This window comes from Dama dama, chromosome 18, assembly GCF_033118175.1.
Source record: "Dama dama isolate Ldn47 chromosome 18, ASM3311817v1, whole genome shotgun sequence".
NCBI lineage: Eukaryota > Metazoa > Chordata > Mammalia > Artiodactyla > Cervidae > Dama > Dama dama.
In genome coordinates, this window is record NC_083698.1 from 76,834,842 (window position 1) to 76,862,448 (window position 27,607).

The 27,607-nt window shown below is 37.6% G+C and overlaps 1 protein-coding gene across 5 annotated transcripts in view; it reads right to left on the reverse strand.

Annotated features, from left to right (window-relative positions):
* The window catches only part of SUGCT (succinyl-CoA:glutarate-CoA transferase), a 971,520-nt gene that overhangs the window by 549,985 nt on the left and 393,928 nt on the right, over window positions 1-27,607 (reverse strand). The window contains exon 13 of one of the 5 annotated variants that reach the window (XM_061165664.1): window positions 6,795-8,265. The exons of the other annotated variants lie outside the window; for them this stretch is intronic. Coding sequence (XP_061021647.1) covers window positions 8,254-8,265 — 12 coding nt within the window. The 3' untranslated portion in view covers window positions 6,795-8,253. Of the gene's footprint in view, window positions 1-6,794; window positions 8,266-27,607 lie in introns of those variants that run through there. 5 annotated transcript variants of the gene reach the window in all.

A 27,607-nucleotide genomic window follows, 5' to 3' on the forward strand; every position in this document is an offset into this window, starting at 1 on the left:
ATAATTTATGCTACTTCCTCATGATCTTCAAGGATTGTAGTAACACAAATGTATCTGTGATCCTTACAAGCCCTTCACCCCAAATCCTCATCTTTCCTTCATTGACCCCCACAAAACTCTTCAGAATCATCTGACCACTGATGGATGAATGGACCCCGAACCATCTGAGAGCCAGAGATCCCCAAATATTTCTAGGAATGAATTTACTTATTTTCAAATATAGACTATAAACCTTATGGATTTTTCCCTTGGGTTGACAAAAGAAATATTTTTGCTGCTGTCCAACCAATAAATTTTCTGTAACCCTGACACACACCTGAATTTTTAGAGGCAATTTTCTAAACTAAAATTTATACACCCAGTGTAAATTTTCGGAAGCTTTCCTCCTGGAAAGCCAATTTCTCATACACCTTATAACAAACACTGACCACATCCTAACCAAAGCTAAGCACTGTGTAATGCTAAGCAGACCTGGGCCTGCAGGAAGTAAGATGCCACATTCAGGACAGCTGTCAGCACTTGTCCAGCACCTGCCCTTCCACGCATATCTCCCCTGCAATTAGCCAGCAGGGAGGCTTGGAGGTAAGTGGACAACTTCTGATCGCCAAACAAGGAAGAAAGTCACTTGATGGCTGTTTTGCAAATACCTTGCTGAGGTTGACCACTGTCTGACTATTTCATTTCTACCTAAGTGTTGCTTACTAACCCTTTTCTCCTAAGACAGTTGAAGACCATCTTACACATTCCTACATAATCCCAGAGCATTCTAGAGTACCATAAATTCACACTTTATTTTTAAGAAACGGGCCTGACAAAAGCTTTTCTGAAGACAGAAAAGCAGCTAGATGATGACTTCTGGGGCGGTTAGCAAAGACTCAAATCCAGATTCAAGCCAGTGGATTTTATTAACTTACACATTCATTCAATAAACATCTTTCTGATCATCTGATTTACTCAAAGTACTGTGGCACATGCAGCAGTTGATATCAGAATAGAAGAAACAGCTGCTCCCCTCAAACAGTTAATAGCTGTGTGTCCATGTACAACTGGACACTCCTGTGTGCAGCAAGTTTAGAGTACAGATTTTTGGAACAGGAAAATAAGTACATGCATTTAGAAAATGCAGAAATCATTAGGCATGGAGCTCAAAACTGTAATTTTCACTTGAATTCACATTTTCATACAATGTATTTTATACTCAGCAGAAGAAAAATGTAATAGATGATTTATAATTAAATATTGATCCTCTTTTAGACAAAGATCCTCAGCACTTTGTTTAGTTTCTTTTAGTCAATATTCATGCATTGAGAGTACTATTATTTAAAGACGTAGTTAACACTTCAAGATAGTTAAGACGTGGCAAGCTTAATTATGGAAAGCACAACAAATGCAATTAATTTTTAAAGATCTTTTAGAAAACCATTGTAAATCAAATTACTGACTAAAAGGGCACTGATATGATGTTCTGGTCACTAGCCAGCTTTTATACAGGAGGAAACTGAGGTCCAGAAGGAAACAGGTCCATGTACAAAAATGTATAGAGTTTGCCCAGAGGAGACAGTTTATGCTCCAAATTCATAGTTTGTTTTTTTCTTTAACCCTTAAATTCAACATAATTCTAATTAGTCTGGCTCTCTGATTCTTCAACCAACAGAAAGCACATTAGAAAGAAAAGAAGATCAAGTTACCAGAATGAGAGCAATAACTGCTGCAAAGTCAAAGAAGGAACAACAATAATGAAGAAAGATGAGGAAATGACATCAGAACATCACAAAATAAAGACATCACACACGTCAAAAAATGTACAGCAGCCTCGTGACATCAAAGTAAGGACAATAGCTACATGCACATTAAGAGCCCCTCAAGTTTATTACTTTATCACTTTCAGTCTCTCGTTTCATTCACCCCATCCTTCACTAAATTCCAATCATTTTGCAAACTTGCCAAGGTCTTTCCCACCCAAGGGCTTCACTCATGCTGTTCTCTCTGCTTAGAAATCTTTTTGCCCCATTATTCACATGGTTACATCTTTCTTCTTAAAGCATGAGTTTATACAATAACTGTCACAGAAAATATTTGTTGAATAAACAGATGAAAAAATAAGTATCAATCTTGTTAACCCCATGCTTTTCAGAAAAAACTATCTTTTGTATATTCCATTTAAAAAACAGTTAAATAAATACAGTATGCCCACCAAAAATGTTTACAATGAATCAGTCTTACAGATAAAAGCAGTAGCAACTTCAGGTAACTAAGAAAATTCTTATTTTATGAAATGTAATATAATCACCACTGAGCCACTATAGTAAGCCCCCTACATACAAATGAGCTCTGCTCTGAGAGTGGGTTCAAGTCCAATTTGTTTGTAAGTCTCAAAGTTAGCCTAGGTATCCAAATAACACAATCAGCTATATAGTACTGTACTGTAACAGGTTTATAATACTTTACACACAAATAATACATAAAGAACACACAAACAAAAATATTTTTTAAATTAATCTTACAGCACCTTGAAAAGCACAGTAGTACAGTACAACAGCCGGCATACAGGGGCTGAAATCGAGTGAACAGGCAAGAAGAGTTACTGACTGGAGGAGGAAGACAAGGTGGGAAATGATAGAGCTGAAGGATCATCAGCAACTGGAGATGGAGAGCAAGCTGCAATTTCACCCAAATATGATGTTGACGGCATGTACATTCGCATCTTGAAAGTTTGCAATTGTAACTTGGAGATTTGTATGTAGAGGACTTACCATATTTCAGTGTAGCCATTTCTCTTAAGACCTACACTTTCCTTACTATACAAGCCAGGTTTGGTAACAGTGTAGTGATGAAGCTTTCATTTTTATGGGGGCAAGCTGCTGCTGGGGGCAAGCTACATGTCCTCAACCCTGGATATCATACTTCACATTTCCGTTGGAGAATAACTACATACATTTCTGCCTATTAGCTTTTCCAAATAATTCAATGAAAAACAATATTAACCTTATCATTTAGGTTGTGATTAAAGGTTTACTAAGATTAAAAACTTTTTAATGCCACTTTCTGTTCGGAACAGATCACAGGTCAAAAGGATCAGATGGTCTGATTGCTTTTAATATTATAACCCTGAACTATCAATGAGTTAATTCAAGGTTTACTTTTCTATGACCCTTTCACGTTCATATAATTGAGGTCTTACAAAAGATTCAAACCCACATTTGTATCTTCTCAGTGACCTGTCAGTCCAAGTTGCTCAGTTCAAAAGTGTAAGGAAGATTCTTCCCTGCCCCAGCTGTGCCAACTCAACCCAGAATGGGAAACATTGAGTTCTGACACCCTTACAGGCAACCAAGATTTTGTGATGGAAATGAAGCTGACAGTTCTGTCAGAGATGTGAGAATCCAAATCAGATCCAGCTCATTCCTGCAGAGATGTGCTGGCTCTAAGGAGCCAGAGATAATAAAAGCAAGTTTAGTGGGTAAAATGAACAAATGTAAGTCAAAGACACATGGGAAGAGATATTGAGCCAAAGGCTGACTTTTCCACACATTACTGATCAGGTGAATGGTGACTTTGCCAAAGGTTCTTCAACCACTGGAGAAAAATGAGGGATAGATATCCCCTTAGGATTCTGTTGACTTCCTGGTGGTTCAGATGGTAAAGTGTCTGCCTACAATGCAGGAGACCTGGGTTCAATCCCTGAGTCGGGAAGATCCTCTGGAGAAGGAAATGGCAACCCACTCTAGTACTCTTGCCTGGAAAACCCCATGGACAGAGGAGCCTAGAAGGTAAGTCCATGGGGTGGCAAAGAGTCAGACACGACTGAGCAACTTCACTTTCACTTTCACTTTAGGATTCTGCAGCTCCTGTCAGTGTAAACTTCCTGCCCTCTACATCTCATCTCCCTTACTTGGCATTTCAAGTAATGGAGTGACATGTACCTAGTAGTATAAATGTTCCACGATGATTTTCAGGATCCAAAGTCCTATTCCTTCCATACAGTAAACACTTGATTTTTTAAAAGTCATCTTGGCCAATAAATATATTCCCAACAATCTTTTAAAAAACCTTCAAGATAGATGCTATTATTTATGTTGTGCAGATAAGAACTAAGGATCATAGAGAAAAATTAACTTACTCAAGATCACACGGCTAGTAAATGACAGAGCCAGGAGTTAAACCCACATCCTTCAGAATTACATTACTATCTTCCCTCCTACTGTTGCTGATAGAATTCCCTCACTGAGGAATTTTAAGGGTTTTCTGCTAAAGGAAGACACTTTCGTTTTACAAAATGTAAATGAAAGAAAATCTCCATATACGTATATAAAACACTTTTGTAATCCTTTTCTTTTTAATATTTATTTATTTACTTGGCTGTGTCAGGTCTTTAGTTGCTATATGCGGGAACTTTAGTTCTGGAATTTAGGATCTAGTTCCCTGACCAGGCATGTAACCTGAGCCCCCTGCATTAGGAGCACAGAGTCTTAGCCACTGGACCACCAGGAAGTCCCAAGAGATTTTTAAGATAGAGAGAATACTTTCTAAGAAACTTTATAGATTTCTAGTTTGGAGTTTTGCTTTTGCTTTTGTCCCTGGTCTGGAGGTGTTTGGGAATGTGTGTATGTGCATATAAGACTGAGAAGATAAATAAACATATTTACTGATAGATAAGTAGTCTTATTACCTGTATGCTTATTGTGCACCCAGATGATTAATTTAAAAATAAAGAAATGTGGTCCAACATCACAAAATAGCCATTTCATTAACTTTCCACTAAATTAAATCCTTGTTTGTCCATTATATCCAGAGAGATGTGAGCTTTCGGCCTAGTGAAAAAGAATAAATGCAGGTTTTAAGGTCTTGCCTCACCATGTAGCCTCTCTCAGAGACTGCGTCATCATCATTTGCCATGTGGGAATCTCTAAAACATCTACTTCAGAAGGTTATATATATCCAGGCTCAAATGAAATCATTTGTGTGAAGACCTTTGGTAAATGACAAAGTCCAATAGGCCCTCATATGAGAAAGTGTCTTATCTAGTTCAAAACCTATCTTTTGAAACTATCCTAAGAGGTTCCTCTTAGCAAAAGTCTCTGTACTTTCAAAAGGTTGTGTTGCTGCTGAATTTTATATTTCTTTTTATATTTTCAATTTGGGAATATCTTTTTCCCCGGGAGTTATCACAATTCTGATTTGAAGACACACATAATTTGGAGAAGCCTACTTGCAGTTGTGGTGGCTTCCATGCTACTTCTCAAGGGTGAATAGCTACCTCGTGATGTACAGCAAATCTGCTACACAGGAACCTTCAAGTTGAGAACTGTCAAAGATGTAAGCACGCATTGTACGTCCAATCATGTACGTCACTTCATGCATCTGGAGTTTTCTGTAAAAGTTGGGTACCTAGGCTAACTTTGTTGGACTTATGAATAAACTGGACTTATGAACTTGCTCTCGGAATGGAACTCACTCATATGTAGGGGGGCTATACTGTATTAGACTGTTGGCCAAGAAGGAAGACAATGCAAAAATAACTTTGAAAGCAAGACAGACAAACTGGATTCATGTTCCCTGAGTTGCTTCCTTCAAGGTTCTCATATTAAGTCGGACAAAAGGCCTAAGGACTAAGAGGAAGAAGTATGATGTCCATATTTAAATGCTCACAGTGAGAGAGGAAAACCCTATTCATGTTGCATTAATATTTTCAGTAACTGTTCAGATAATATCTAGGCCTGTAATGATTACAGTGTGGTTAGGAAATGAGCAGTAATGAACAGTGTTGAATCATTTCATCTTCTAAGAAAGAAATCAAGAACAAAGTCTAATGATTATCCCCAGCACGTAAAATATTGCAGACCACAAAACGGTTTGCCATTCTAATCCATTTCAAGCATAAACAAACACATACTTGCATGTATACACACATACCCCTACACGGAAACCATCGTCAAAAGCTGAAAGAGTTAATTTAGGCCTTGGAGACAACTTGCTTTAAGCACTGGTTCAAAAGCTCTTAAAATAGCAGAAAAATCAATACACTTTTATCAGACTTCAGTGTTTATAGAAGCAATACAAAACAGGATTTTGTTAAATGTATATATTACGCCAGATCAAACTGTAAGTTAAAACATCTGTGTCCAAGTTAATCTCAGATACAGCATGGAGATTATTTGAATTGTGTGTTTCCTTTTGTGACCTTTTAAGATGTGGCTTTTCGGGGGGACAGATGGGGAATAATTTTCTTAAGCTTTTAGTTGCCTGCAACAGTGCCAACAGTTGAATTTAACAGCAATATTTTTTTAAGTTACCCAGATGAATAGCAAAAAAAGAAAGAAAACCCCTTTAGTAATTTCAAAATAGTGTTGTATAGGGAATCTTAAAAAATAAATTATAGACACATAAATATAGGTATGTGCATCTAAGATTGCTATAGGCTATCCATGACATAAAATTTTCAATTAAAACCATTTTTATGAGCAATAATCACATTCTGAAAGGCATACACAACTTACTTGTGGATTATACTACTTCCCTGATGAAACAAACCTTGAAACATAGGCAAGTATAATGTACTAAGTTTAACATGCACCAATGTTTTTAACACAAAAAGTCTTATGGAAAATGTCTTGTAGAAAGTCCTTAATTCTTGTTTGGAGGAGACAAGAAAACAAGAACTGAAGTTGATGGAAGCTTTCTTTTTTTAGATCTGTTTTTAAGGGATCAGACATCTGTAAATCAAATCCATTTTGATTGAAACAATAAATTTGATTCAATTCTGAAATTTCATTTCAAAAGTGTAAGAGAGAAATTCATGGGACCCCTCAAAGTAAATGACAAGCCTGGTCTCTGAAATATGTCAGGAACACATTAGCACCATGTAAAAATAACAACAGAACTGAACCAAAGTCACAATGGCCAAATATCCTAAAAACAGGGCTCCAGGAAAGGAACTTCACGGATCTAATATTAGTTGTGTCTTCGGTAAGTAACAGAGACTTCTTATGATTAAATTCCCTGAACAGATAACTTCCAGTATAGTAATGCTATTCCTTGTTTATTTGGACAAAAGATACAAACCAAAGATTAAGAAGACTGGATTATAAATGCTCCAAGGGAAGCAGAGTCATTGAACAATCAACAAATTGATTGAATATATATTATGCCCAGGCTCTTTTAGGTGCTAATAATACAGGGAACAAAATAAAATACCTGACTTTATGAAGTTTACATTTATATGCTAGCAAAGAGAAAAGCCACACTCAGTATAAATATATATAATGCCAGGTGATGATGAGTGCTATGAAAAAAATGAAACAAGAAAAGGGAACAAAGAATTAAGGAGTAACACCATATCAAATAAAGCCTTTTTCTTGAGGTGACATCTGAGCAGAGTCCTGAATAAAATAAGGGAATAAGCTCCATGGATATCTCCAGAAAGAGTATTCCAAACAGAACAGCAAATACAAGATTCCTAAACATGAGCTTGCTTAGTTGGCTTGAAGAACATCAAGCGGGTCAATGGGGCTACAGCAGAGGGAAGATGCTGGATAGAGGTATGAAATGAGCTGAGAGAAGTAACTTGGGGGAGTTGATGTTCAACCTTGGAAACTCTGCTGATTGCAGTGGGGGAGGATCTGAGCAGAGCAGGGGTGTGATGATCTTCTTATGCAAAGACTAGGGCAGGTCACCTCAGCTTCCACCTAAAGCAGAACCAGTACAGTACTCAAAGAGTGCCTCGAATATAACAGATGCTCAATAAAGATCTATTGAATGAAAGAAAAAATGAACGAATGTAAGATATGATGGTGATAGTCTATGCCCCAGTAAAAACTTTTCTACCATTAGACCTTTATTCTTTAATTAAAACCGCATTCCCTTTTTACATTGCAGCATACACCTAAGCAACATCACAATTTAGTCACTTTGAGTCATCACTGTGTTTTGTGAACTAATTCACTAACAGATTCTGCCCAATGTGACTATGAGCAGAGACTAGGTATTGAAAGTGTTTGGATAAAAAAAGACCTGAGGGACAAGAACTGTGTATTAGAATTTTAAGAGTGGATGACTAAAATAAAGATTTGGGAGAATACTGCTAAAAGGGGATATGGGAAGATGATAACAGTGAATTATGACTGTTCTTCAACTGCTCCCAAAGCAGCCCTGAAAATATTCCCTGCTTACATCTACAGCATATTTTCAGTGTTCATCCTACTTCTGCAGAATCCAGTTTTTTCCTAGTTGAAGGGCTTGGTCATCCATTCTGGGTCACCATTCTTCCTAGGGAACAAGAAATTAGGCATGGTTTGACTTCTAAGAGAACATAGTCAGCAAGTACCTTTTATCTAGACCAGAATAACATTGGGCCTTTTGGAGGTTGAAAAATTATCTTCCTTGTCAGTACACAAAAATTCTGGTCTGAATTAATAAATACGTCTCTTGGAGTGTCTGGTTCACTAGCAGAAAGGAAAATTAACCTTTAATTAATCCATCCTTGGGTACAGAAAGTTAGCCCCAGTCCCTCCTATAGGAGGCCATCCTATAGGAGCCCAGGGCTTAGTAATATTAAGCCTTTTTCACATCATGCAATTATCTTCATTCTTAAGATGTCAAATGGTAGTCTAAGGAAAAGGGCATAGCTCTAACAGGAAAAGATACCAAGATTTTGATTCATAACTTAAGATGAGTAAATGAAATAAATTGAAATGAATTCTCATATAAAACAATTTCAAGTACAATCCCTTCTCCTACCGTACACATTTTAAAAGTGGCATATTTATATATACATACTGTATATACACTTACACTACTTAACCACTCACCCTACTTATGTAATAATTGATTCCCTGCCTTGTTTCATAAAGGAGTGACCATGCAGTGGACATGTGTTATTGCTTTTAAGTGTCATTTATAGCAAAGAATAGGATCTATGTCTCATAGGCAAATATTCTGATTCATTACATAGATTAGTCTTGGGTTCAATGAGTTTCTTTGTAAAAATCTGTGATGTAGATTGACTGCCATTGCCAGAGTGGAAATGTAGTACACCCTATTATCTGTATCAATTCTATAGCTCAGGGGCCAACAAACTGCAGTCCTTACATCAAATCCAGCTACTGCCTGCTTCTGTAAAGAAAGTTTTATTGGAACCTACCATATCCATTCATTTTTACTGTCTATAGATGCTATGTTCTACTACAGCAAAGTTAATTTGCAACAGAATAACTAAAATAGAGACCGTACTGCCTGCAAAGCCTAAAATATTTATAATCTGGCTGACTCTTTACAGAAAAAATTTGCTGAGCCATATCCCCCCTCCAATCTAATTTGCAGAGAAAAATACTAGGTATGTGTCAAACTACCTCTTCGTCTACCTTTCTCTTGGCTCGAATACATTTTGAATTGTCACAATACGAGTTTCCAAACCAATGAGTCCACCTTAAATTATTAATGGTTTAGGAACACACCACAATTTTGTTTTGTTTTGCATTTGGCTTTATTTACCCTCAGTTGCAAGGTGTCTTCAAGGTATTATAGGTACGAGAGACAGTAGGTATCTACAGCTTAATGGAAATAGTTCTGATCTGAGGAATAATTGAGAAGAGCCTATCAAGTGTAGCCAGATTCCTACTGTGAATTTTTGAGCACTGATACCACCAAGTTTATCTCTTTAGCATCATAGAAAGACCAGTTTTTAATTGCTCTAATTACCTGCCAGCAGCAGTCCACAACTCTGTTTTTCAGATCATGTTCTAAAGTAATTGTCAGTTTTTTAATTGTCAAAATTGATTTCATGATTCCACTTAGAATATAAAAAAGCACAAGAGGCCCTTACCCTCATAAGGAGAAAAAGCCAAAAAAGTTTACAATGATTTTTCTTGAGCATATCTTAGAGCTGAAGTATCAAGGCAACTAGAACCAATTTCCAAAGAATTGAAAAGCCCTTCTGAGGAGAAATGGGTCAAAGAAACTATTTTTCCTTTGGCAAAGCAGAGGAGGAAGAGGTGAGTGACAGCAGCTAGGAAGAAAACAGCTACAATTTTAACAAATCCTTATGTGAGCACAGGATGGAAGCCACAGATAAGGACAAGAGCTCCTTCAGTGCCATGTGGATAATGCAAGTGGAGACAAGCATTAAATCCCACCCACTTCCCTGGACCCTTCTCTCATAGAAAGTATTGGGTTGGCCAAACATTTCTTTGGGGCTTTTCTGTAACATTGGAAAACTCAAAAGAAGTTTTGGCCAACCCAATAAAAGCCTTAATCTTATCAAGAGAAGGGGAGGAAATGTGTGGGTTATCTATCAGAACCAAGGAAAAAACACACACTTTCAATACATTCCACTCTATCCTTAAATTCATCATGTCCAAGCCAGACCTCATTTTCTTTCTCTCAAATCTCTACTATGTTCCCTACAACAAATGATGCCACAACCCACTCAATTAGCACACCACAAACTTTGGGATTCATTGGGACTCTCTCAGCCTTCATTCTTTACAGTTAAATTGGTTCTTCTTCCTAAATCTCTCTAAGACCTAAAAAGGACAGCCTATTAATCCCCACTGTTATGATCTTGCTTCCCAGGTGGTATAGTTGGTAAAGAATCTGCCTGTCAATGCAGGAGATGCAAGAGACACAGATTTCAGGATCCTTTTCAAGACTATTAAAATAGCTCCTTGGGACTTCCCTGGCAGTCCAGTGGTTAAGACTCTGCACTTCCAATGCAGGGGACACAGGTTTGATCCTGGTCAAGGAACTAAGTTCCCATATGCCATGTGGCCAACAAATAAGAAATTAAAAAATAATAAAAATTAAAATTAAAAATAACTAATACTGGTGTCTTCAGAGTCCTCACATTCTGCTCATACAACATTGCTTAATTTCTGTCCCTTCTTGAAATTTTTTTAGCTTTCTGTATCCTACAAGATGAAGTCCAAGGCCCTCAGCAGGGTAGAAAACACCCACCTACTTTACCAAATGCATTTTCCTCAGGGTCCACCCTAAACACCCTGCCTAGCCACACAGAATGAACTACCATCACACTGACATCCTGCAACCTTTAAACCTCAGTGCCTTATATGGGTCAGTCACTCATCCTGGAATGTTCTTTCCTGCTTTTCCAACCTGATAACCTGACATTCACCTTTTAATTTTAAGCACCTACTCCTCTTTGAACTCTTTCCTGAACCCCTCCCCCCAACTCTAGTGTAGTAACCGTTATCTCCTCGGCTCAGCTATGATGTTCACAGAGCAGAACCTTTCATGCCATCGTGTCTTATTCCTGTCAGTAACTTTAGCTCCTTGCAAAATTACTGGCATATAGTAGATGTTCACTACTAAATTGTAAGTTCACTACTAAATCTAAGTTGACTAAATGGTAAGCCTAAAGTGAAGACAGACACACGACAACTCTTTCCACATCTCACATTCAATAAATGAGTAACTGTTAATGATTAGTACTACCAATGAGAGGCAATTCAGTTCTCTAATATCAGATGAAATATATTCTTCTGTTTCTACTTAAATGTTCTGAAGGAGATTTTAAGAAAAGGGAACTGAACTTTCTCTTTGCATTTAGAGTAGAGAATACCCTTATAAAGGCTTTTATAGATGGTTTATGCCACTCCAGCTTTTGGCAAAATAAATGTGCTTCATCATGGTGTCACGGCATTACTAGAATTCTATAGCAAGCTACACTTACTTAGGCAAAAAGGCTTGTATCTACGTCTTACCCATTTGTGAGTAATTTCTGCAGAAAATGTGTTCAATGATAGCATTCCTCACTGAGTCCAAATACCAGCAATGCTTTAAAGAAAGGACAATGTGGTGATAATCACCATTTAATTTCAAGTGTTGCATGTTTGTTTCAACAAATTTCAAAACATTTCCCAAGGGATTTTAAAGAAAGTCACCAAGTATGTTTAACAAAACAACATATGGAATGCTAATTTTGTTGTGATGCTATACTCTAATACAGCAAGAAACAGATTTTTCGTAAAATCAGCAGATTTGCAAACACTAATTAAGAAACATTGAAAACTATCAAGGTCAATTTAAAACTCCATTTGAAAACAAATATTCCTCATCTTGTGAGTTCTAGTAATTTCCCACTAGGGATTTCACTGCACATCAACAAACTTCCACTGTGCAAGCTCTTCAATGAAGGTAAATAAATATAAGGTTTACTTTGAATTGTCAATACAAAGCCAACCAGTGAGCTTTGGAGAGCTGGGTGGAAATAACTAATTTGTCTCTCTCAGTATAATCTCTAATCAAGAATCTAAGATCCTTGGGGTATAGGATTTCCACTTAACTTAAGATATATCACTCCTAAGAGACTTTCCAGGAGTTCTGTGCCTGCCAGAAGGGAGGATACTCTGATACTGTTAACTCTTGGTGAGAATGATTCTCTGCCTCCTGTGAAAAGACCAAGAAAACCTAAGAAACCAGTTTTACAACTTATACTGAGATGCTGCCTTTGCCATGTGGCCATGCTTTTTCCTGTCTCTCTGTCCAGTGGCCATGTCATTGTTTCTAAGGTCCTCCACCCAAAACGTGGGGGAAGTGTATGCATAAATATACATATCATGTGTGTGTGTGTGTATGTGTGGGTGTGTGTGTACCCTTTCCAAATGCTCAGATTTTAACCAGTGGGTATTGACTAAGTGTTCACATGGTCAGTCTAGCTATATCTACCACTCGTCTTGTCACTGTTAACTCCATATACAAGGGATGAGCAAATATGTTATATTCACACTCTACAAGAACAGATCTACCAGTAACATCAACGTGTTTTTAACAATGTCATTTATAACAAACTGCCCTTTCACCTAAGAACCCTAGACCAACAACAGTAGAAAAGGTGATGTGAATCTAAGTAGCAAATATAATATGACATGCCCAAGGCCTAAAATGTTTTGTATTAAACAATTTGACAGATTATTGTTCTGTCTCTTTCATACCATATCTTGTTCCAGAAAGGAATTAAAGGAGTTTTGTGTGAAATAAATGTGAGACTGGCTGAAGTTTGAAAAGCTGCTATGTGGAATTTGGTCTTTCACCACCATTATATTATTTTTAAAGAAATTTGATGTAAAATGTCATATATTTGAATGAGTCAGTCCTCTGTCCCACAGATCCCTCAACACTGCACTGCTCAAATGAAGATTAAAGTCTTAAGGTAAAGATGTAAAAGTATGAGAGGCAAAGGCAAAAATATGTCAGAATAAATGTTATGGAGATTTGTCAAATATAAACTGATTTCCTTGAGGAATACTATCTCACACACAAATGCACCTCCTCCTCTCCTTTCTTCTTTCATTTCACTTCACTGTGCTTAGTCGCTCAGTCATGTCTGACTCTTTGCAACCCCATGGACTGAAGTCCGCCAGGCTCCTCTATCTATGGAGATTCTCCAGGAAAGAATACTGAAGTGGGTTGCCATGCCCTCCTCCAGGCTATGAAGGGGGAAGGACCATCTTAACCAATGAGGGATTTAATTTATTCTTGTGTGATTTAATTATTCTTGCATCTAGGGCTCTTGACTGTAGATACAGAAAGCACAGCAACTAAGACACAGACATTGGAAGTTTTAAAACACTATTTATTGCTAAGTCTAAAACACTCAAACACCACAGCCTAGTGATTGCCAAATCTAAATTAGAGTTTGTGGGGTTTTTAAAAGTTTCTCTTCAGGGGAACATTTCAGCTCTATGGAGAGGTGTGATACATAAGAAGATGGAGTATCTGGCTGGAGACCAATTTGCCTATGAGCCCAAACCAAGTGGACCCATATGGACAGCTTTTATAAAATCATAAACGGTAAAGCTGAAGAAAACTCTAGGTGCGGACTGCTTTATGGCATCAATAATTAAACCGGACTCACTGCACTCATGGGGTTATTGCAAATTCTGACTAAACGTAAAGAATTTTCCAATAATCTAATTATTCCCTTATTTATTCATGTTTATCCACAGTGATCTTTTGTTTCTCTGCTTTTAATTGAATGTTTAAAACTTTACAGCTCTTCAGAAACTTTGTTTAAAGGCTCATAGACAACTTACATGGACTTCTTTCATGAGAAAGGAAAGAAACATTAGTGTGACAGATATCAAAAGTCCCAGAGACAGAACAGGAACAGCAAAATGGAAGGCAAGAGTTAATGCATTTTTTTTCACTCTGGTAAAATAGATATAACATAAAATTTACCATTTTAGCCACTTCTAAGTATACAATTGCATTAAATAGATGCACAATATTGTATAAACATCACCACTAAATATTTCTAAAAAAATTTTTTTAACACTCTAAACAGAAACTTTGTATCCATTAAACACTATTCCCCATCTCTCCTTCCCCTCCTAACCTCTGCTCTACTTTCTGTCTCTGAATTTGCCTATCCTAGGTCCCTCATAAGTGGAATCATACAACATTTGCCCTCTGGTGTCTGACATTTCATTGAGCATAATGTTTCCAAAGATCATTCATGCTGTAGCATGTATTGTATTACAATTTCATTCCCTTTAATGGCTGAACAATATTCTATCAGATACAACATTTTGTTCATCTGCTGATGGACCCTTGGGTTATTTCCACTTTGTGGAAATTTTGTGAATTATGTGAATAATGCTGCTGTCCTCAGCGGTGTGCAAATATCTGTCTGAGTGTTTTCAATTCCTTGGGATATATAATTAGGAGAGGGATTATTGGAGCAGATCAAAATTCTATGTTTGGTCTTTTGAAAAAACAGCTATGTTTTCTTCAGTAGGTGTACCATTTTACTTTCCACCACTCAGCATGAGAGTTCCAATTTCTCCACATGTTCACCAACAGTTGTTATTTTCTATTTTATTTGTTTATTTGTTTGTTAACAATAGCCATCCTGATGGATATGAAGTGGCATTCAGTTCAGCTCAGTTCAGTCGCTTAGTCATGTCCGACACTTTGCAACCCCATGAACCTCAGCACACCAGGCCTCCCTGTCCATCACCAACTCCTGGAGTTTACTCAAACTTATGTCCATTGAGTAGGTGATGCCATCCAACCATCTCATCCTCTATTAGCCCCTTCTCCTTCCTCCCTCAATCTTTCCCAGCATCAGGGTCTTTTCAAATGAATCAGCTCTTCGCATCAGGTGGCCCAAGTATTAGAGTTTCAGCTTCAACATCAGTCCTTCCAATGAACACCCAGGACTGATCTCCTTTAGGATGGACTGGTTGGATCTCCTTGCAGTCCAAGGGACTCTCAAGAGTCTTCTCCAACACCACAGTTCAAGAGCATCAATTTTTCAGTGCTCAGCTTTCTTTACAGTCCAACTCTCACATCCATACATGACCACTGGAAAAACCACAGCCTTGACAAGACGGACCCTTGTTGGCAAAGTAATGTCTCTGCTTTTTAATATGCTATCTAGGATGGTCATAACTTTCCTTCCAAGGAGTAAGTGTCTTTTAATTTCATGGCTGCAATCACCACCTGCAGTGATTTGGGAGCCCCCCAAAGTAAAGTCAGCCACTGTTTCCCCATCTATTTGCCAAGAAGTGATGGGACCGGAAGCCATGATCTTAGTTTTCTGAATGTTGAGCTTTAAGCCAACTTTTTCACTCTCGTTTTTCACTTTCATCAAGAGGCTCTTTAGTTCTTCTTCACTTTCTGCCACAATGGTGGTGTCATCTGCATATCTGAGGTTATTGATATTTCTCCCAGCAATCTTTTGATTCCAGCTTGTGCTTCATCCAGCCCAGCGTTTCTCATGATGTACTCTGCATAGAAGTTAAATAAGCAGGGTGACAATATACAGGTTTGAGTTACTTTTCTCTAATGCCTAATAATGTGGCGCATCTTTTCATCTGTTTTTTGATCATTTGTATTATCTTCTTCAGAGAAATGTGTATTCAAGTCCTTCATCCATTTTTTTTTTAATTGAGTTGTTTCTTTGTGGTTGAATTGTAGGAGTTCTTTACGTATTCGGGATATTAACCCTTTATCAGCCATATGATTTTCAAATATATTCTCCAATTCTTCAGGTTGTCTGTCACTTGATAGTACTTTTTTGATGTATAAGTTTTTCATTTCAATGAAATCCATTTTATCTATTTTTTCTTCTGTTGCCTATGCCTTTGGTATCATAACCAAGAAATCAGCATCAAATTCAAAGTCATGAAGGTTTCCCCTATGTTTTCTTCTAAGAGTTTTATATTCTGTGGTCACACATTAATTTTGTGATCCATTTTGAGTTAATTTTATAAGGCATTAGGTAAGGGCCCAACTTAATGCTTTTGCATGTGGATATCCAGAATTTCTGTTGAAAAGATTGTCCTTTCTCTGTTGAATGGTCTTGGCATACTTGTCACCTGATCACATATGTAAGAGTTTATTTCTTGGCTCTCTATTCTATTGCATTGGTCTGTGTCTGTCCTTGTGCCAGTACCACACTGTTTTGATAACTATAGTGTGGTAGTGAATTTTGATATTGGGAAGTGTGAATTCTCTAAATTTGTTCTTTTTAAGATTATTTTGGCTATTCAAAGTCACTTTAGGATGGGTTTTCTATTTCTGGGGGAAAAAAATATTGCCAGTAGGATTTTGATAGGGATGACATTGAATCTGTAGATCACTTTGGGTAGTATTGTCATCTTAACAATATTGTCTTCCTGTCAATGAACACAGTATGTCTTTCCACTTATTTATGTTTTCTTTACTTTCTTTCAAAGCACTGTTTATTTAATTTGTCTTTTACAAACACTTAACATTTACTCTAAGCCAGGAAACACTCTAAGTGCTTTACAAACATTCATTTATTTAATCCTCATAACAACCTGATGAAGTACCATTCCACGTTATGCATAAAGAAACTGAAGTACAAAGAGGTCAAATAACTTGTCCAAGCTCTCAGAGCCAGGAAGTGGTAGAACTCTGACTTAAACCTGGCGGCCTGGCTCCAGGGTTCATGTTTCTAACTATGACAATCTATATCTTTTCTAGCACTCATTCATTCAACAAGCGCTTATACAACACCTTCCAAGTGATTTATCAAGAAGGTGCTCTCAGGAGAAATCCACTAAGAGAGTAAGAAAAGCAGGACAGGGAAGGGGAAGAAGTCAAACACGGATTTGATTTCCAATGAGGCCCCTGCCTCAGCCCAATCTTGTGAGTGCTGTGGAGTGTCCAAGGCATGGGAGCTGGGCTTTCATGTTGTTGCCTCAGTCACTTAGCTGCAGGTCACTCTGCTGAGGATGTAAACTTCAGACAATTCCAGCTCTCTACATGGCTGAGTGAAATAGCCCTAGTAGTTCAAGTCTGGTCCTCTGAAGAAAGTTACAAGTTCATGTTGGTAGGAGCAAAGTGTACAGGAGGATGGATACACAGAGGTAGTAAAGTGAATTCCAAGGGAATCTGGGTAGGGTACCAACAAAACCTTGGCCTTCAAAGAGTTTATATGTTGGTAGCAAAGCCAAGATATGCACCCTTTATACAGAATTGGCAGTGGTAAGTACTGTAAGAGGGCAAATAAATTGTTATGAAATTGGAGAGAACAGACTGTAAAACAACTGTTCTATGGGCATGCCCTGACTAAGGCAATCATAAAAGATCATTGAAGAGGTTGCATTTGACCTGGAAATCTGGGAAGAAAATTACAAGAATTACAAGATTTGGGAAAATCCTACAAGATCAATCACACTACATGTGAAGCCACACAGAGATATGAAAGTACAGAGCACTTTTACAATCAGATAGTGCTCAGATATAATGTACTTTCAAATATAATGCATTCTCAAAACAATGTTAGAAATGCAAAATCTCTGGTCCTACCCCAGAAATATTTTATCAGACAGCGATGGGGGTCCATCAGTCTTTTCATTTAATGATCTTTTTATGTGGACCATTTTTTAAAATTTTTTTATTGAATTTGTTACAATATTGCTTCTGTTTTATGCTTTGTTTTTTGGCCATGAGGTATGTAGGATATTAGGACTAGGCCAGCTCCAGAGGCTCATGAATATCCATTCTACTTCAGAAAATGATAAGCTAATGGCTTATGCCAAAGGAGGAGGAGTATAGGTAGCACCACCAAAGTTTGAAGTCATCTATCAGATATCATTTAGGAGACCAGGTCATTCCTACAGACATGAGGAAGTGATTCATTTGAAGTGACCATAATTATGTAATATATAAAAATATGCTTTCTGAAAGAAGAGCACAGTCTAGAGCACCAATCTAGAGAAGACTCATATTAATTTTTCTAACTAAATAAAAATCTTTTGTGTTATCTGAATGTTATTTTCTAAGAGAATCGTTGCTCTTGGTGAATTCCTAGTTATTCCCTAACTCAAGGCCATACCAACAAATTCATATCTCCCTTTCTTTCTTTAAGGCACTAATACTCATTTTTGAAGAGGGTATAATATGACAAAAGTAAACTCAGAACACCACAACCTATTCTTTAAAGTAATGCATTACCCAAATGTATTACCCACTCAAGTCCAAATGTATTACCCACCCAATTACTTCCATAAACTATGTTGCCATTCTGAACATTGTTTGTCAATATTGTTTTGAACAAAATGCATTCCGGAAGTAAATTATCTCTGCTTGCCAACACAAACAGAGATCATTCATTCTTACTCCCAGAAAAGCCAGAACCATCTCAAACCCTGAATGTGTACAGAATGACAGACATGAGCTCAGGCAGGTACCAAGTTTGTAATCACAGCCACAGCTTCATATAAACAGAAATCAGTCTTTCCCAAGTCCTGTGATTAGGTCAGGAAATCTCAAATCCCTGAACTAATTGATTAATATGACAATGCGGTGGTGGGAGATGGGAACTGTTCAGCATAATAAAGGCTGTACTTAAGCGAAATTTGCCCTTTTCCTTCCCGGCCTTTGGGGAAAGCATAATGGAAGATACTGCCCAGATAGTAGCCTCTGTGTTTGGGCAAAGTTCTAGGTTATCATTTATGAATCCTGCTTGGACTTTGATCTCAGTTATGCTGACAAAGAAAATGAGTGGAACAAGCCAGACAAACCCTTCAATGCCTGGTAATCGTGCCAGATGAACACAGGGTTGAACTGTTCCATCTGCCCTGGCAGGCCAGCACCAGGCCCTGCCATGTGATCAATCCAGTATAAGCCCAGGTGTGGGGACCAGGCTCCAGGCTCGCCTAGCACAGCCCTGGCTGTGAACCGATGTAAGCATCAGGGAACTTATGAGAAAGCATACAACCTGAACGTCAGTCAGGAAATGGTTACAAATTAGAAAAAGAGGAATTCAGGACAGAGGGGCCTCATGTGCCACAGTAATAAAAGCAACTTCCTCTCTTCCCTCATTTCAGAACCACACAGTAGAATTCTCTCCATATGAAATTCCTTACAAGTTACATGCTACACTAAACCACTGCCTGTCCCCTTGAATGGACTCACAGGATAGTCACACAGAAACAGATGTTACTGCTTTGCTCTCATGCTGTGAAGGGAAAGTGTTGCTGAGACATGGGGAAAAGCCAATCTATGACCTCTCCAGAACAATTCTCAAGCACCTCAAAGATGCCTTTGTCCTTTAGATAGTCTGTACTCTAAAAGTTTGATAAAGCTCTCCAAGAGCCTGAAGCTCAAGTTTAATGATTCCGATAAAGTATTTATCTGAGCTGAAAGTGGCCTCTCAAAGCTGGCAGACCAGGAGGTAACACTGACCTACGAAATAGCAGTCTTTCTATCACTCTCAGGCCAGCTAACCGAGCACCACCACAGTGCAGCATCTTCCTGGGCTGGCTCATAATTGTTCTCTCTCTTATGTGTGTTCTCAAGATTATCTGTATGTACCTATATTATGGCACTCATCCTGTTCTATTGTAATCACCCATATTTATGTTTGTGTTTCCAGGTAGACCATTATCTCTTTTATTATTTTATGTATGTAAATATATATATACATATATATATGTATATATATATATATATATACATATATATTTTTTTTTTTGGCCATGCCACTTGGCATATAGGATCTTAGCTCCTGGACCAGGGATCAAACCCACACCTGCTGTAGCGGAAACATGGAATTTTCACCACTATTTTGCCAGGGAAATCCCTAGACTGTTATTTCTTGTGGATAGAAAGTATGTCTTCTACTGCCTCAAATCCACAGAACCTAGCACATACAGTATCCCATTCATGAATGTTCAGTGAATGAATGAATATACATCAGTCTGAATTGTCAGCATTTATTATGACCTAGCACAACATACATTTATTTCTCTTTCTGTCTGTTTTAGATTGTATCCTTCCTTGTGATTTAATAAACCATTTTTTCCTATTTACAAAGCTTGTGAGAGAGAGCTTAAATATGTTTTAAAGTTACACGTGAGTATCGGTTACATATGTTTATAGAGGTGATAGGATTCCTGGTAGCATTCAGCCTGGAAGTCAATTCTTTCCCTCCCAAGAGAAGGGATATTTAGAGAAAAAATAAATAGGAAATTCAGCAGAAACTGTGGGGGAATGGGAGAGTAAGAAAGTTGTAACCTATAAAAACAAAAGTGGCCCAAGCAGATAATCAGGAGGGGTCCCAGGAGTGCATATCAACCAGAGAGCATACCCACTTGAAGGCAGAGGGACTGAGACAGTAGAGTGAGGGCCTTCAGGCAACCAGTCACTGCAAAGACAAGGGACGCTGCAGCCTGAAAGAAGGGAGCAGGCTGCCACGGAAGGAAAAAAGCGCCCAAAGAGGCAATAAAAGGAAACAGGCCAAATGAGTAAAGGAGAAAGCAAGAGGCAGGGAAATGCTTCAGTGAGACATTCTAGGCAAATCAGGAGAACTCTAGTCACGTAGTAAATAGGTCCTGAGGAAAAAAGGTGAAATGTATGAGAACCTGGCAAAGTGTCTAGACATCTGACAGGATAGCAGAAGAGCCCATGAGGGTAACAGGGAAAGGGAAAAGAACTGTAACTCTAGTGGTAGTAGTTCTTTAACAGAGAGAACTTGCTGAGTGAAGTGAAATTGGGGATCAAAGAGAAGTATGTTAGTATATATGTTTTTTTTTGTTTCTTTGTTTTTTTGGTAATGTTCAAATAGTCACTTCAGCAAATTTAATGTTTTCTCCAGAGGGAAAGGTTACATGGTTCTCAGATGAATCTTTATTGGTTGTAAGTCCCAAGATATTGTTATAACAAATGCCTCACTGTGAGGGCAACAATAGCCATCCTCCATTCAGGCAGGAAGAAATAGTTCTTGACTGGATCTGCCTCTGCTCCGGGCCTTCCTACCCAAGAGGAGGGGTGGAATGGAGCAGTTTGTTCCCCAAAGCAAATGCAACCTCATAAAAGACTAGTGATTGAAAAGAAGATGAAATCCAGGCTCTTACATATCAGGAAAACTTAGTATCACTAGCTACCCCCTGGCGGAGGGTATGGCAACCGACTCCAGCATTCTTGCCTGAAGAATCCCCATGGACAGAGAAGACTGGCAGGCTACAGGGTTGCATGAGTCAGACATGACTGAGTGACTAAGCACAGCACAGCTACACCTACAGTACAAACCCTCCCATCTTATAGAAAGAGATGCAACCAACATCAGAAGAGAAGATATAAGAGGCTGATATCCCATAAAAGCACTGGATGACCCAAAGTCACAGACACAATCCAGGAGATCAGTTTAAATTCAATTAAAGTGTCTCTTCATCAGACAATAGAACCACTGTTACTAATAAAATTTTTTTCCAGTTTTACTGAGAAATAATAGACATATATTATTGCATGATTAAGGTATACAACATGGTTTGATTTACGTCTATTGTGAAATGATTGCCACAATAGATTTAGTAAACTTCCACCATCTCACATAGGTACAGTAAGAAGAAAAAATTCTTCCTCGTGACAAGAACTCTTAGGATATACTCTCTTCACAACTTTCTTATATATCATTAAGCAATGCTAACTATAGTCATCAGTTGTACATTACATCTCTAGTACTTCTTTATCTTATAACTGTAAGTTTGTACCTTCAACCAATGGTCCCTCCCTCCATGCTCTGCTTCTGGTAACTGCAAATCTGATCTCTTTTTAAGTGAGTTTGGTGTCATTGTTTTTTTCTAGGTTCCACATATATATGAGATCATATAGTATTTATCTCTGTCTGACTTACTTCACTTATCATGCCTTCAAGATCCATCCATGTCGCAAATGGTAGGAGTTCCTTATTTCTATGACTGAGTAGCATTCAACTGAATAGATAGAGAGATAAATAATCTGAACTTCTTTATCCATTTAACCATCAACGGACACTTAAGTCGTCTCCATGTCTTGACTATTGTAAATAATGCCTCTATGAACATGGGGGGTACGTATATCCATTTAAGTTTGTATTTTTGCTTCCTATGTATATATTCCCATAAGTGGAACTGCCACATCATATGGTGGTTCTATTTTTAATTTTTTAAGGAAACTCCATACTGTTTTTCATAGTGGCTGTACCAATTTACAAATCTACCAACAGTGGACAAGGATTCCTCTTTCTCCACATTCACACCAGCATTTGTTATCTCTTGTGTTTTTGAGGATGACCATCCTGACAGGTGTGAAGTCATATCTCATTGTGGTTTTAAGCTGCATTTCCCTAATGAGTAGTGATGTTGAGCATATTTTCATGTACCTGTTGGTCATTCATACGTATTCTCTGAAAAAATGTCTATTCAGGTCCTATTTAATTAGATTATTTTTTTCTATTGAGTTGCATGAGTTCTTTATTATGGATATTGTGCACTAAGTCACTTCAGTTGTGACTGACTCTTTGTGACTCTATGGACTATAGACCATCAGGCTCCTCTGTCCACGGGATTTTCCCCTTACCAAATATGTGGTTGGCAAATATTTTTCCCATTCTGTAGGTTTTTTAAACTTATGATTATGGGTGGCCACCCTAAACGATTGTTTGTAAAGACTCTCAATTGTTCTCTAACCTCAAGTGTCTAGTTCTTGCAATCTAGCTTCTGTGACAAAGTCAGAGGAATTATCCTAAGAGATAAAACCAATTGTGCCATCCTCTACTTAAAACCCTCTCCTCATTCCCTGCCAATACCCAATAGAATGAATTCTGAGCTATTCAGGATGGCACAGAATATTTCTCAGAATCAGACTGCAAGCTACTTTTCCAGTTTTATCTTCTACCACTTTCTTCCTCCCTCATCCTTTTCTTTTTACACCCAGTAGACTCTTCAACATTCCAGGAATAAATAGGGATTTTCAGATATTCATACTGCCCCTTCATCCTATCCCCACAGTTATAATGCTGCAGAGTACATCATGAGAAACATTGGGTTAGATGAAGCACAAGCTGGAATTAAGATTGCCGGGAGAAATACCAATAACCTCAGATATGCAGATGACACCACCCTTATGGCAGAAAGTGAAGAAGAACTAAAGAGCCTCTTGATGAAAGTGAAAGAGGAGGGTGAAAAAGTTGGCTTAAAGCTCAACATTCAGAAAACTAAGATCATGGCATCTAGTCTCATCACTTCTTGGCAAATGGATGGGAAACAGTGGAAACAGTGGCTGACTTTATTTTGGGGGGGGCTCCAAAATCACTGCAGATGGTGATTGCAGCCATGAAATTAAAAGACACTTACTCCTTGGAAGGAAAGTTATGACCAACCTAGACAGCGTATTAAAAAGCAGAGACATTACTTCGTCAACAAAGATCCATGTAGTCAAGGCTATGGTTTTTCCAGTGGTCATGTATGGATGTGAGAGTTGGACTATAAAGAAAGCTGAGTGCCAAAGAATTGATGCTTTTGAACTGTGGTATTGGAGAAGACTCTTGAGAGTCCCTTGGACTGCAAGGAGATCCAACCAGTCCATCCTAAAGGAGATCAGTCCTGGGTGTTCATTGGAAGGACTGATGTTGAAGCTGAAACTCCAATACTTGGGCCACTTGATACAAAGAGCTGACTCATTTGAAAAGACCCTGATGCTGGGAAAGATTGAGGGAGGAAGGAGAAGGGGACAACAGAGGATGAGATGGTTGGATGGCATCACCAACTCAATGGACATAGTTTTGGGTGGACTCCAGGAGTTGGTGTTGGACAGGGAGGCCTGGCATGCTGCAGTTCATGGGGTCATAAAGAGTCAGACACAACTGAGCAACTGAACTGAACTGAAATCCTACACACACCACCAAAATCCTACCTTTCAAGGGCCTGCTTAAATGTCTTTTACTCAGTTTTCTTAGTCACAATAATTGTTCTTGCCTGTATCTTTGAATTCTCTGACAGAGGATGAGATGGTAGGATGTCATCACCGACTCAATGGACATGAGTTTGAGCAAGCTCCAGGAGTTGGTGATGGATAGGGAAGCCTGGCTTGCTGCAGTCCATGGGATTGCAAAGAGTCAGACATGACTGAGTGACTGAACTGAACTGATATCTTTGAATCACATTATGTTAATGTCTAATTACATCATCATAGGAAATTGACTTACTAGAAAGTTGTGTGTGTCTAAATTTCCAACTGGACTATAAACTCTTTAGGCAGAAATACACTGATGATAACCTTTACAGTTTTCTCCTAAATTACTTTCAGCCAGATGCTTGCATTTCTTTAATGCTTGCTCTACTTTCATACTCAATTTAAATTTAGCAATCATTCCAAGTCTTATTAGGCTGCATCCTTAGTTGTTGCAAAAAAGAGTTCTAGTTTTTAGAATGCAATATTTTCTTTCCACAATTCATTAATAAAGTCTACAGAAAGTCTAGAACAGGCCAGTATCCAGTAAAAGCCCAAAAAATAGAGAGACAGGGAATATCATATTTACAAAGGGCAGAATTCATGGCATTAATTAAAAGGAACAATTTCCTCACAGAATGTCATACCAGGCCAAACAAAAGAGTGCCTCCCAAATTTTATATCTATCATATATGATCTGGATTGTAGCTATATGTTTACATGACAGAAATAGTGTCTCTTGTGTTTCATGACACTTTCCAACATAAACATTGCAATAATCTACACAAAGGAAGTGTTCAAAAACATGTGTCAACTGATAGAAAGATTGAGTACCTACTATTTAAATTGTTTTGAGATCATCAAATTTTCAAAGCTAATAGAAACTATACAAGATAATTTCTTTAGGTTTTAGACTATTGAACTGAAAGTAGTCAAACAACCCACAATAAATTTACTAATAACTCAAATCAACTACTATATATTTGTTTATACATATATACTCAAAAACATAAAATGTGATCCTTCCCCTCAAGTAGCTGACAGCTAACTCGGAGAATTAAAATTCATATATGTGAAAAAGAAAAGAATACAATACAACACAAAACTGAGATCACTAAATTACATTTGTTTTAGAAAGGTGCAGAAATCATAACTAGGATTAGAAGATGAAAATAAGGCAAAATAGTTTAGAGTTAATGTGATAGAGAAAATAAAAATTCACCTGTAAGAGTTTTTTTCCAAAAGAATTACTATCCATATGTGCAAAGCTGCATGTTCAAAGTTTTATCTCAGCATAAGATGGAAATAATCTTGATATCCAGGACTGAATTAGCTAACAAATTATCAGACATCCATAAAACATATAGAACGAACCCTTAAGCAACTCAGGGTTGGGCTGCTATCCACGCATAGAGTGAACTCCACATATAATAACATTTTAATTGGCCCTCCACACTTGGGGTTCCACATCCACAGGTTCAACCAACTATGGATTGTGTAGTACCACAGTACATATTTTTTATAAAAAATTTACACATGTTGACTTGTGTAGTTCAAACCTGTTATTCAAGAGTCAACTGTATTATGAAATGATTTTAAATAATCCTTTCATAGGTATATGTATATGTGAATAGAAAATAACAATATATCAGAATGAGCGTTATGTATAATATTTTGTAAAACTAATTATATACATCAAAAGCCTAAAACACTGTAAAAGAGGTTTCCTCTGATCCCTGAGCTAAGGAAAATATTTATTTCCTCCTTTTATTTATCTTTATTATCTGCATTTTTATGGTAAACATATATTTCTTTTATAATAAGAAAAACAAACACTGTTGGGGTTTCCTAGTACCTCGGAGCAATCTGGCATTCAAAGTCAGCATTCCCTCCTCTTTCTGTGTCCAAGAGAAGATCTAGTAAGATTAAGCCCATGAAAGAGTTTTGAAATGAATAAAGTGCTCTACTAAAAAGAAAAAAAAAGGAGATATAACTTTTTAACTTCTTAAGGAAGGTATTTTAGTTTACCTTATGTATTGATGTGATTGGACCACGTGGTGCCCAAATATTTGTTCAAACATTAATCTGAGCATGTCTATGAGGAGGTTTTTGGATGATACTAACATTTGAATCCAAAGAGTGAACAAAACAGATTGCTCTCCAAAATGTGGGTGAGCCTCATCCAATCAGCTGAGACCTGAATAAAACAAAAAGGATAAGTAGGTGGAAAATTCTTCTGCCTGATGGTCTGAGCTGAGACATTGGTCTTCTCTTGCCCTCAGACTATACTTACACTATTGTCTCTCCTGATTCTCAGTCCTTCAGACCCAGGCTGGAACTACATGATTGGCTTTCTTTGATCTCCAGCTGGCCAACTGCAGCTCTTGGGATGCCTTAGCCTCCATAATCATGTGAACCAATTTCTTATTTTATTAATGCATTTATTTATATCTATTTATCTATCTTCTACCATTTCTGTTTTTCTGGAGAATCCTGAATATTGCAGAGAAGGAATCCTTAATCCTAAAATATCTTTAAAGAAGTTAATCTTATAGTTGTGTGCAAGATGGACTAGAGTTGGGGAAGTCCAAAGGCTAAGAATTCAGCTGAAAAGATGCTGCAGAAAGTGGGCAAAAATGATGAGAGGATGAAAGATGGCTAGGGATGAAGCCAATGGAAAACGGAAGCTTCTGGTGCTCAGAGAATCAATAGGACCGAGTTCTAATTCTAGCTGGGCCCTAGAGTAAGTCAATCACTTCCCCTCTCCAAGCCTCTGAATCTTCATGTATAAAATGATTTATTTAGACCAGAAATCCTCCAGGGTCCTTTTCTGTTCTATAAATCTAAGTTTCTATTATAATAGGAAACAATATTTAGATGCTTTTATTCAAACCATGAATACACTGGCTTAACTTTGTTCTTATACTATCTGAATATTCCATTGGTGCTCAATAAATAATACATTAAGCAAGCTCTTTTGGACATCATGGTTTAACTGAAAGGCCTAGAAATGCCCTGCCTTTTGGCAAAGTCTCTGCAATATCAATTACTTTATTAACTTTGCAAACATATAATGGAAAAATAGGCACATTACTTTGAAATTGGCCTGTTTTAATCCAATCCTCTTTCTTAATCATGGAAAAAGCCAATTTATAAGAATAAAACATTCCATATCTGATAATTTATTTATAATGAAACATTAAGTCACTTCAGGACTTGATGAAATTTAAAGTTATTGTGCAAGGGTTCAGTGAACTTTCAGCAGATCAGACAGCGATACCAGTTTGATATATATGCATTCCCTTCCCACAGGTCTACTAGACTTAACGGTCTTCCAGATCTGAGTCTAAGTTAGTCTAGGAAGAAAAAAACCTTACCTTTATTCCAAACAGAAATCTCACATCAA